The 12,547-nt window shown below is 37.0% G+C and overlaps 1 protein-coding gene across 1 annotated transcript in view; it reads right to left on the bottom strand.

The window, feature by feature from the left end:
• The window catches only part of VPS13D (vacuolar protein sorting 13 homolog D), a 192,371-nt gene that overhangs the window by 131,008 nt on the left and 48,816 nt on the right, over positions 1-12,547 (bottom strand). The window contains exons 31-38 of the mRNA XM_075060347.1: positions 11,160-11,425; positions 10,817-10,950; positions 9,136-9,291; positions 8,176-8,404; positions 7,238-7,312; positions 5,706-5,912; positions 1,359-1,448; positions 172-312 (exon numbers count right to left, since the gene is read on the bottom strand). Of these exons, the coding sequence (XP_074916448.1) occupies positions 172-312; positions 1,359-1,448; positions 5,706-5,912; positions 7,238-7,312; positions 8,176-8,404; positions 9,136-9,291; positions 10,817-10,950; positions 11,160-11,425 (1,298 nt within the window). The remainder of the gene's footprint in view (positions 1-171; positions 313-1,358; positions 1,449-5,705; positions 5,913-7,237; positions 7,313-8,175; positions 8,405-9,135; positions 9,292-10,816; positions 10,951-11,159; positions 11,426-12,547) is intronic.

Here is a 12,547-nt window from a genome sequence, read left to right as displayed (position 1 = left end):
AAAATATAGAATGTCTGAACCAGCACTTCCCTACAACCACCACCTTAAGAATCTAAAGAAACTTATAAAAAGGCTTATGTCAAGGGAAACTGATGGGACTCAGTTAGCAGTGTCTAATGTCAGTATCGTGTGCTATACTGGATAATATTCTACGAGTGTTCTCATACACACCAGTTAACACAGAGGTAATATTGATATCCAGACGATGTTTAGCCTTTGCTTCCAGCTTCAGACGGGAAGGGTGGAGGCGGCTGGCTGCCTGTTGTTGCCAGGATACTGAGCATGGCCATGGCTCAATAAACGGCTCCCAACCTGAGAGAACACAGGAAATATTACCTCCATTACACAAACATCTTAAGTTCATGCTGGAAAGCTGTTTCCATACGTAAGTGTTCAGTAAAGACAAACCATGGTGAAAAGGCCTCCTACTTTCAAACACTGTTCAAGATGAACTTTCATATCCAACTGTCAAGCAAATTTCCAGATCGTATGAAGTTGTTCAAATAGTAACCATGCCAAATATACCCTGATATTCTTATCTAGTTATGGCAGGTTTTAGAAGAAACTACAGCCTCAAATGAATACTAATTAATGGTATGACTGAGTACCAAATTCTCTCTTTGTATAAATAAGCAGAATTTCACACAATTGCAGAGAATTTGGCTGTGAATTGATGTCTACTACATGATATCATGAAACACATCCCAAAACCAGGAAAGAAACTACTCATTCTGTCTACCTAGTGTAGCTAATTACTTCATCATTGACAGATTATTCCTGAAGATGTCTTCATTGGAGTTTTTTATATAAAAATTGTAGAAACATTGTGAACTAGCATAAAATGTCGTTGTTCCTCCCTCGCTTAGTGTTTGTTTTAAGACTCTGAGCTATGAGAGTTGTACACTTTTTCAAAAATCATATCTAAAGGAATTGTGATGTTCTCATTGTCCATATAATTGTCTAATCCTATTTGCCTTTTATCAGCTCTAAATACGTTAGATTTAAAATTTAATTGGATGTCTTTACAGTTCTTGTATTATAAGAAAGGTTAAGTAACCTGGAACAAGAGAATGAAATACCAAAAAGGAAAGCGAGTATAAAATAACAAGAAACTTGACTAATAATACAAGTAAGGATTTTAAAAATATATTTGATTTTAATGTTGACACTGTGTCTATACATTTCTTTTCCATCATGGTATATTTAAGGAAACCCCTTTGTTCCATTTGCAGACAACTTGCTGACACAGCAACCCACCCCACCCCTTCCGTAAAATTTATGTTGAGTGAACTCTAGACTGCTAAAGCACGCAAGACTGCTTTCCAACTCCTACAACAATGTATGCATTTTATATTTACCCGAAAGCTCACGGTTATAGTAATCTCCAGAGAGTGTAAAATGAGCATAGCCTTCAGGGCTGGCTCTCACATGTTGGAGAAAATTCAAACCTGTAACGAAAGTAAACATTGTACTAATACAAGAAAAAATATGACTAAGTCCTTAATTTAAAGTTGCCTTAAGCGATGAAAAATTTTATAAAAAATTCTAAACAGTACAAACAAAGCAACACAATTGACAATTTTCTTCAAATCAAACAATGTGATGTACAGATAATTAAGGATTATAGTGTTACCACACCCAAGGACCCACATCAGGACAGGGGCCCTACTGTGTGAGGTGCTGTACAAACTGAGGTGGACACAGTCCCAGCCCTACAGCTTGTAATCTGCCTCTAATACCACCGCCTTCCATCCCAGTACCAGAATGAAACCTTCATGATTGTCATAGTTTCTCAGATATATTTAATCTGCTCTAACACAGCAGGCTGCTCCGCTGAATATTATTAAGAGATTCCTCAAATTTTCACAGATTGGCAATTTTTTTTGTCAGATTAAACAAAAAAGTACAATGGTCACTTCTCCAAATATAATATGGCAGAAGGCACCAAAACAAAACCCACTACAGTATTGTAACACAGGTTCTGAATCAATGCCAAACAGCACAGCTAACTTTGAGGGCTTAACGGTTGGTCCTAAAGTTTAGTATCTTGAGAACTAACAAGACTAGAAATAAATGCTGCATACAACTGAAATAAACTGTGAAAGTGCACCGATTGGTAGCATTCACAAATTGCCCCCCGCCCTGTCCCCCGCCCCCCCCGCAATCTTAGTTTTTAAAAAAAATAGCGTACATCTGATTACCATCTTTTTGCTTCGCATTTCAGTTAACATGAAGTTAGCAGCTGGTATCTTGATAGCTATTAAAACTAAACACCATTACTAAACAATATCTGCAAGTGTCTAGGAATACAAGATTTAAAAATTAGCATAAACCATTCATCTCTGTCTTTAGCAACCTGTGAGATAGTTGAATCCTGTTGCTACTGAGGTGGGGGAAACAGCAAAATGTAGCCAGCATGATAGAATTTTGAGGTCCAATAACTCTAAACTTCAAGAGCTGAACACTCCAAGAGACTAGTACAAATACTACCAGGACCAACAGACTAGTGATCAAAAAAAAAAAAGGGAACATTATTAGCCCTGCAAGGTAATCTGCCAAAAGACATAATTATAGGTTACTTTAATAGAGGAAAGGTTCCTTTCTTTTCCTGTGTGTGATATCTGTGCAACAAACATTTTGAGTCACTTTTGCCAGACAGTTATTTAGCTTCCTTCCTTAATAAAAGGCTTAATTATCTACTTCTTAATGGAACACAGTCTCCCACAACCTTCAGTCAGATTTTACAGCCAAGGGTACACAGTAAAATAAAAGGAAAAATAGCAAGGATGCAAAAGAAAACTCCATACTTAAGCCATTCTGATTACTTTTGATAAAAGAAAAGTAGGCTCTCTCTAGTGAAAAAAGAACCTATTCTATCACAAAGAAGCTATTTTGAAATCAGAAGTCAGAGACTAAAGCCAGAAGGGTACATTGGTTCATCTAGTCTGATCTTCTCTATATCACAGGCCGCTACCACTACCCCCAAGAACCCGCACACTAAACCCAACCACTGAAATTAGACCAAAGCATCGCAGCCCATAGGATACTAGACTATTATTTGCACTGGCACAGAATAGGACAGACTGATGGGCACCAGTGCCTGAGGCCACAGCAGCAGTAGGAAAATGATTAAGTGAGATATATCCAGTTAATCCTGGCAAGTGACCAGCGTCCCTATGCTGCAAAGGCAGGCAGGCAGGCAGACATATTATATATATATATATATATATATAAAAATATAAATAAAAAAAAAAACAAGGTCATTGCCAATCTGACCTAGGGGGAAATTCTTTCCCAACCCCACATATGGCAATCAGTTAGACCCTGAGAATGTGAGCAAGAACCAGCCAGACAAGAACCTGTCAGAGAAAACGCTCAGTGCCAGCTCAGAGCCCTGACCCACCCCATCCATTATCCCATCTCCAGACATGGCCATCCCTGATGCTTCAGAGGGACAGAGATTTACAAAACAACAGAACCTATAGTGGGGAGGGGAATCCCGTCCTGAGATCTGCAGCTGGCTAGCTGAAACTCTGAAGCATGAGCTTTTCGGAACATGTGACAAACTGGAAGTGAGCCCCAGGGCTGCTGAGGGCGCTGCCCACAACCATCCATCACAAGTAACTCTGTCATACAATCCCACTCAAATTTATCCATCTCTTTCTTAAAACAAATTAAGTTGATTAATCCCACACAACTCCTATTGGACTTAATTTATTCACGGCCAGTTTATCACCATTTGTTCTTGTGCCAACCTTGTCCTTTAACTTAAATAGCCCCTCACCATTGCTGGTATTTAATTACCCTCATGTATTTCTAGAGAACAATCACATCCCTTCTCAGCCTTCTTTCAGCTAAAAGAGCCAAGCTCTTCCAATGTCTTCTCATAAGAGAGGCCCTCCATTCCCCTGATCATCCTAGTAGCTTTTCTCTGCACCTGTTCCAGTTTAAGTTCATCTTACATAAACGTAAGCGATCAGAACTGCACACAGTATTCCAAACGAGGTTCTACTGGTGCCTTGTACAAAGGCATTAACACGTCTATATTGCAACTGAAAATGCTTCGCCTCATACATCCTAGGATTGCATTTGCTTCTTCCATAGCCACATCACATTGGTAACTCAATCAATCACAGGACAATTACCAACACACTGAGTTCTCCTCTTCTCTTGCTGCCAAATTAAGAGTCCACAGCTTGTAACAGAAATTCTTATTATTAGACTCTAAGTGCATGACCTTGCACTCTGTACAATTGAATTTCATCCAATTTATGTCACTTGGTCTTCAGAGTCACCCAGATCTTCCTGTATAATATTCTGATCCTCCCCTGTATTGACGATGCCTCCAAACTTTGTATCAGAAGCAAATTTCATTAACATACCTACTTTTTGTGCCAAGGTCATTAATAAAAATATTGAATAAGAATGATCTCAAGACAAATCCTTGAGAAACTTACTAGTAACCACTCTCCAGTCTGATAGTTTATCCTTCAGCACAAACTACTGCCTTCTCCCCTTTAGCCAAGTCCTTATCCATCTTACAGCTTTTGTACTGATCCATAATTTAACTAATAATTTCCCACATGGTACCTTTTCAAATTCTTTACTGAAGTCTAAATATATTAAGTCACTGAACTTCCCTTATCTAAAAAAATTCAGTTATTTTGTCAAAGAAGGAAATCAGGTTAGATTACAATCTATCTTCGGTAAACCCATTTTGCATTAGATACCCCTTACCATTTAATTATCCTTTCCTTCACAATTTGTTCTAAAGCCTTGTGTACTACTGAGGTCAGACTGACAAGTTAGAAATTGCCAAGATCACTTTTTCCCCTTTCTAAAACATAGGTACAACATTCACTATTCTCCAATCATATGATGCTACCTTGCTACCAGACTACCAATCTCATGAGCCAGTTCTTTTAGTATTCTTAGATGGAAATCATCTGGTCCACCTGATCTCAGTGCACTACGCTCTAAGTTTTTCTTCCACCTCAGATGTGGTAATTTCCATTTCTAGACACTCATTTCTATCAGCTCTACTGCCTTCATGCACCTTTTCCGTATTATCATGCCTACTGAAGACTGAAACAAAGTGTTCATTTAGTTCCGAGGTCATACCTAGATTATCTTTAAGCCCTTTTCCATCCACACTGCAGAGTGGCTCCACCTCATCCTTCCTTATTCTCTATTTATAGAGCTAAAAAACCTCATTTTATTTTAATTTCCTTGACAAGACCTAATTCAGCTTGACTTTTTAAAAGTCTCTTTATTCCTACATTTTTTCACCTTTATGATGTAGCTTTCTTTGCCGATCAACCGTTTTTTCCACTCCCTATGGGCTCTCTGCTTACTTCCAAGTAAGAAGATGGGTGCAGCATCTTCCTATGATTTTGTTCAGTACTTAAAGCAGAGCACTGATCTAAATTAGTGCTTTTAAGCACTACCACAATACATATAAATAGCATCACCACCGCTATGCAATTTTAAAATAATTTAATCAGTAACACCTTATTTTTGTGCAGTGCATGACACACATTTGCTCACACATATTCCTTCGTGGAAATCATATACACAAACAGTTTCAAATATCTTATCTGGCCCTAACAAAGGGAAACTCAAGCTATGGACATAAATAGTAGGTAGGCCAGAGGAATTCTTCGAATTAGGGAAGTGATTAGAGGACAGTTAAGAAAAATACTCACATGAAAAAGTCAACTCAGCTAGTGGAACATCACAGTCCATGCAGTCATCAATGAAACAAATGCATATGCTTTCTGCTTTAATCTCCACCCCAGAGATCAATTGAATCGGCACAGACCCCTGGCTATCTCGACGTCCAGAGGCTAGCGAAAGGGATTTCAAAGGCTCGGCATTCTTAAACAACCAACTTGCTGCTTTTTTCAACTGGCCTTAAAAGAAATAAGCAAACAACCAAGCCATTTGCTATGTACACTATTTCAATAAAACATATTCCTACAAAATCACCCTGAAAAGGAATCAAATGAATTCCCAACAAAACCAAAAAGTTATAGGAAAATGTAGAAGTCGTATATTGTTTGTTTCATTTAAGGAAAACAAGGGAGATTAAAAAGAACAGGAGTACTTGTGGCACCTTAGAGACTCACAAATTTATTTCAGCATGAGCTTTCATGAGCTACAGCTCACTTCTTCAGATGCACAGAATGGAACACACAGACAGGAGATATTTATACATACAGAGAACATGAAAGGTTGGAAGTATGCATACCAACAGGAAGAGTCTAATCGATTGAGATGAGCTATCGGCAGCAGGGGAAAAAAAACTTTTGAAGTGATAATTAAGATGACCCATAGAAGGTGTGAGGAGAACTTAACACAGGGAAATAGATTCAATTAGTGTAATGACCCAGCCATTCCCAGTCTCTGTTAAGGCCTGAGTTAATTGTGTCTAATTTACATATTGATTCGAGTTCAGCAGTCTCTCTTTGGAGTCTGTTTTGAAGTTTTTTGTTGTAAAATTGCCACCTTCAAGTCTGTCACTGATGGTTAGAGAGATTGAAGAGAGATTAAGGTTACGAAATAAAATGGCATACTTTTTATCAATACAAGTGATCTTTTAAGGTGTCATACTGAGAATCAACAAAATGTGACTGATTATAAATGAGAAGGAGAATGACAATCTTGAAGAAACAAACAAAAAGAGAATTTTGCCTTAACCTTTAATTTCTTTTCCAACGGTTTTGTTGTGTGTAAAAATTAGCAAAGAAAGCAAAACCCATTTAACAAGAAGAATGAAGAGCATGAAGATCAGCGTGTGTAACGGGGAAGTAGTAGGTGCAAGCGAGAAACACTGCAATGTAGAAACTGATGAGAATTTCTAGATTAAAAAAAGAATTTAGGATGTGGTGGGAGAAAATATACTTGATCATGTAACAGCTACAGGGAAACTGCAATCTTGCTAAGTGGTAACTTGAATAAAAGAACACTATGGTATAATTTAAAGTAAGATATGTCATTCAGAGACAAACTCAAAGAGAAGAATATTTAGGAGACAGGGAAGAACCAGCAGTAAGAGAATGAGAATATTTAAAGGATCTAGCTAAGAGACTATTTTTTGATGACTGCAGATGGAAAACAGCCACTTTCTATTTGTCTATATATCAAGTGACTGCTATTTGTCTGTTTTATGTATTAAGAACCAGGCTCTAATTTACAACAAACATAATTGCAAGTAATAAAAATTATTTGGAATTACCTTGGCAAATCAAAAGAGCTTTACGACAATCATCCATACCAAATCCAAGTTCCTGAAGTCGAGCCAGCTGTACCTCTGTATTAAAAAGAAACATCTAGCCAAACATTTGTCCCCAATATGAATTAGCTGCTTTTCTTATTTTTTTTTTTTTTTATTAAAATGAAATGCATTACGGTTCAAAAATTAGTTTCCCTCTACCAGTGGATCAGTTCTGAAAATATCAAAGATTTCTACTTAAACAACAACAAATCATTAGGATTCAGGGATGTTTTTAGGCCAAACATTATATTTTGTTTAATGTTTGTATGTTAGAGCACAAGCTAGATCTCAATTCCAGTAGGATAATTTTAGCATATGCACTTAATTTTTATGCTATACTAATGATTCTTTAGTCCATACATCCAATCCTTCTATGCTGTGAGGCATTCCTCATTTACTTCCACATCTCCCCCATAATGCCTAAGTACTGTAGTAGAGAAGACAGAGCCTATTTCACTCTTGTGTATTTCCTTGTTTGTGTTGAGTTATACTCTTAACTACACTCAAATTTTAGAAACAAACTTTAACAAAGCTTAACAATAGTGAAATGTTGCTAGCGGGGAAGGAGAAGCTGGTTATGATTATTTTTAATTCTCAATAGAAACAAATTAAAAAGATAGTATTCCCTTGCAGTGACTGCAATCTAAGCATTATTGCATTCTGCTGAAGTAGGAAGGCAAATACTGATTAAAATTGACTGAAGACTAACATTGATTATTCTATTTTCATATTACAAGCAGAAAAAGTTTCATCTCTACTTGATGGCATCCATCACCATATCAAATTTTATATAATCAAGCTACAACCATCTGTTTTGTTAAAAATTACATCTGGCTTTACTCTGCAGAAGCCTCCTTAAGGCATGGAAAATGGCTTTAGTCTAATAGTTGAACGCATACCAAGAACAGGATCCAATACATGTTTAGATATGTCTCTGTTTTCAGATGTTGATGACGAGCTCTCATTTTCCCAAGATGAATTGGAAAGATTATTAGCAGCAGTGTCGGTATCCAAGACACAGGACTCAGGCACAGCAGCACTGGTCTGCCCAGGGATGGACTTTGCAATGGCCAAAAACAGCTGAACATCATTATAGGATAGTCTGATGTCCAGTGCTTGTAACTGGATCTAAATGAAATTTAAAAATCCAATATGATTAAACCTTTTAAACTGATAATTCCCTTTTGCATGTTATATATTGTAGCAGCACACTGCCAGGATGAAGGTAAGAATAACCATAATCAAAATCAGGTGTTTATACCGGTTTCAAAGCCTTTATACTAAAAATGCCAAGTTTCTGTCATTAACCAATAATGTAGTAATTTTAAATTTCCAACTACAGGATAAACCATCTGAACATGCTGAAGAACCCTAGATATTAGTATGTTCCTGTCCAGAAAGGGATTAATCAAAATCCCCAAATCAAGAGAGGTATTTTTGTTTGGATTTAAAGGGGGTGAGGGGAACTCTACATGTATTTCCTACCAGTAAATGTTAGTAAAGAAGATCTACAGAAAAATAAAGTTCTTCTTTTACTAAACATATGGCCAAGACGCAGAAGCTACATTGGGACATCTCTTGCTATTTGTCACAAGTTATTTTTTCCCTACTGATCTCTGAAATTAATGTATCTAATACCCCTAGAAATACTACCAGAAATCACTATCCTTACCACTAAAAATAAGTTTCTGGGTTGTCTGCCTCCTCATTTTATTTTGAAAAACGATTTTGTCTTATTCTTTTCTCATGTATATGACAAAGCATTATTCTGAATTCCCAAATGTGACATACCAGTATAAAGTATTCTATATTATGACAATGCACATAAAATTTGTTTCAGTCACTTTCTTTGATCTTACCTCTAGAATGGGTGGGAAATCTTCACTATTGAATGCATCCAACAGTCCTGAGCCACTAGGGTAGGACGAATTCCCTACAAGTTCCATCTGAATATGTACAGGATCAATGATGGACAGTGCTGTGTCTTGTTCATTTCCCAGTCGGCATGAAAAAACCTAAATGATTGAAATGAGTGCAAATCAAACTAAAGGTCTCAACTCCCCTTTTTAGGAGTTATGGTATCTGTGGAGAGGGAGCAGACAGAGATTATAAAATCTATTTTTAATGAAGTCTTTCCCTTTTACTTTAATTTTTAAATTCATCGACACCATTTCATACAGAAACTATGCAAAGTAAGAGCTCAGGATGATTAAAGATTTTTGTCTGAATTTAGGGTTTATGAAAGGGGGCTGAATTAAGGTCCTATAGCCACGGAAATAATCTATGTCACCCACAAAATATGACAAAGACAATGGCAAGGCAAGCCTCTCCCCCAATACCCCATCAAAATCTGGATCTATAGAAGCCACTTTGGGTAAGGAGGGGGATAGGCAAGAAACTGGCTCAGTCTTCATGGTCCATTCAATTCTTGGTCTCTGTTGAAAATATCAACAAAGTGGCCAATTAGTGTCAATTGTAGTGGTGATTTTTTTCACATGGACTTTTACCTACTGCAAAGTAGACTGAAACCAAACAATTTCAAGTATGCCACCAATAGCCATCAGATAACTAACCAACAAGGAGTCTGGTGGCACCTTAAAGACTAACAGATTTATTTGGGCATAAGCTTTCATGGGTAAAAAACCTCACTTCTTCCGAACTGTCACTCCTCACGTGACCTGGATTTGAACTGGCGACCTAGATGAGAAAGGCTCTCACATCCACCCAAAAATTTAGTAAAAGTGTTTCAATCACATCATCATTATGACAAAAGAAACTATTAGATGGGCAAAACTTTCCAAATCCCAAGTCTGAAAGAAATCTCAAATATTTTATCAGCTAGCATTTCTAAGTCTTACATACAGGAATTGTATATATAATATTTTTAACGAGGAATCACAAATCTATAACTCTCATGTATCTGGGGAATCAAAACTCAGATCAACTAGCTTCAAATCCAAAGGTTATATTTTATTCCGTGGTAAACAGTTGGAATCAGTGCTATTGCAAGGTTAGCAACATCCCCCAACCTCTCCAAAGCTAGTATGCAAACTAAATACATACAAATTAAAGATCCAAGAGTTCTCCACTTCATACTATATAAAGGTGTTCATAAGCGAAATTTCCACAGGTATATATTAACAAAGATTAACATAAAAATCAAAGACATACGTAATCAATCAACATCTGAAAAAAAAAAAAACACCTGAGCAATACCATTGCAGACAACAATCCTTTGCAAATTCAAATTTAAAAGGTTAGCCTACTGAGAAGATGTACCTGACTGACAGTTTGGTGAGTTTCCAGCCAAGTACTCTAACACTGTGGCAGGAGCAGAGCAGAAATGGCCTTTATACTGCAATAGGTTGAGAATGTTTGATAAGGAAATTAACAGGCTATGGTAACAAAGCACTTCAGAGACAGTTTTTAATAAATTCTATTTGTCACTGCATTTCAATCAAAGGTTTAATAGTAGAGTATTTTACTCGTTAATCCAACATTAGAATAAATGCTTAGAAAATCCAAAAAGTTTCACCTTACCTCAATGCCAAACAAACTACCGGAGAAAGGACGATCCACCAATCTGGGCTTGTATGTGAGGACAGTGGTTCCTTTCAGAATAATTGCATTGGTATCAAAACAAGACATATCTTCAACTACCACAAATTCAGTACCTGACCAAAATAAATGAAAAATACTTAATTGTGAAACTTGAAAACTTCATTTACACCGTTTTTAAGAATCCTCTAAATTTTAATTATCCATCCACCAGGCACCTGACTTTACTCTGCTTCAGCATTATTCTGAGGAATGTAAATTTGACAGCTCCTAAAGGCAAACAGTCTATTCTCATTTGTGTAAGCATAAAACAGTATGTATTTACCCGTTACATTAATCTTGACTTCCAGTTGTTTTTCAGTAGTCACCTGGAGAGAGGAACGTTTTGTAACTACTCCACTCTTTACGGTTTTCGGAACGACAGTTGTTTCACAACTAGAACTGCGTTGTCGGGAAGAAGTCAGATTATCTTGTTTTTTAACATCACTGGGAGTACGTAGAAAGTCATGAACAAGCAGCAACCAGTCAAATATTAAAAATACACGGAGGTTGTTCAGAACAACTGTGAAACAGGAGGAATCCTTAGTAGATCTAATAAAAAAAAAAGAAGAGCTTGTATCTTATCAATTTCACATGCAGTAAAATGTGTTCTTTAGTTCTAGTATATGACTTCCCACCTTGGAATTAATTTTGATATTAAGGATCTATGTATCAGGTGCCCACATGCTCAGGGTTTTTGCCCACATGCTCAGGGTTCAACTGATCGCCATATTTGGGGTCGGGAAGAAATTTCCTCCAGGGCAGACTGGCAGAAGCCCTGGAAGTTTTTCCCCTTCCTCTGCAGCATGGGGCATGGGTCACTTGCTGGAGGATTCTCTGCAGCTTGAGGTCTTCCAACCACGATTTGAGGACTTCAATAACTCAGACATAGGTTAGGGGTTTGATACAGGAGTGGGTGGGTGAGATTCTGTGGCCTGCATTGTCCGGAGGTCAGACTAGATGATCGTAATGGTCCCTTCTGACCTTAAAGTCTATGAGTCTAACAGGTAATATAGTGGATTTTATGTGAATATAATCTGCTTACATGTAGTTTTCTGGAATCTATTAGAGATTTTTAAAAGTCTGTTCAGTATCACTTCTGATGTAGTGTGTGTGAAATTTAAACCTGGCTCAATGCCTCTTAGAAAGATTAGAAATATAACATGTCTCCTTTTAGTAGCACAGGCAGCTTCTTTGTCATTCAAAAAAAGTGCTACCCTAACCGAACTTTTTAGCACCACATTTTGAATATCCCTTCTGGAGGGACAAAAAATTTGACTGAATTATCTAGAATGTCAATTATGTCTTGTCATGTTAAATGGAAAATATTTCAAGTATTTCAATACCCATGAATCTATTGTCTGACACACTCGGAACTGTACAATCCCTAAAGAACCATAATTCTTTTGTGAGAAGTGACATACATTCCCAACCTTTAACAGTAAAATCCTTTCACCCTCACTGGTTCTTTGGATTATTTCCTAAGGCAAGAGCCAGGGTAAGACTATCACTTAACCCTGCAAAATCTTTTATCTAGTGCCAAGAAGATACTCAGCAATGAAAAAGTATAAAATAGATAGTATATAGATAGTTACTGATCATTTGCACTATATTTCATATTATGTGATCTCAACAAAGCTAAATCTTTAATGTTCAAACTAACTCCCCTTTTAC

Source organism: Chelonoidis abingdonii, chromosome 23 (genome assembly GCF_003597395.2).
Source record: "Chelonoidis abingdonii isolate Lonesome George chromosome 23, CheloAbing_2.0, whole genome shotgun sequence".
NCBI classification, from domain to species: Eukaryota; Metazoa; Chordata; order Testudines; family Testudinidae; genus Chelonoidis; species Chelonoidis abingdonii.
The sequence above is the reverse complement of the archived record's forward strand: the minus strand, read 5'-3'. Positions and strand labels throughout refer to the sequence as shown.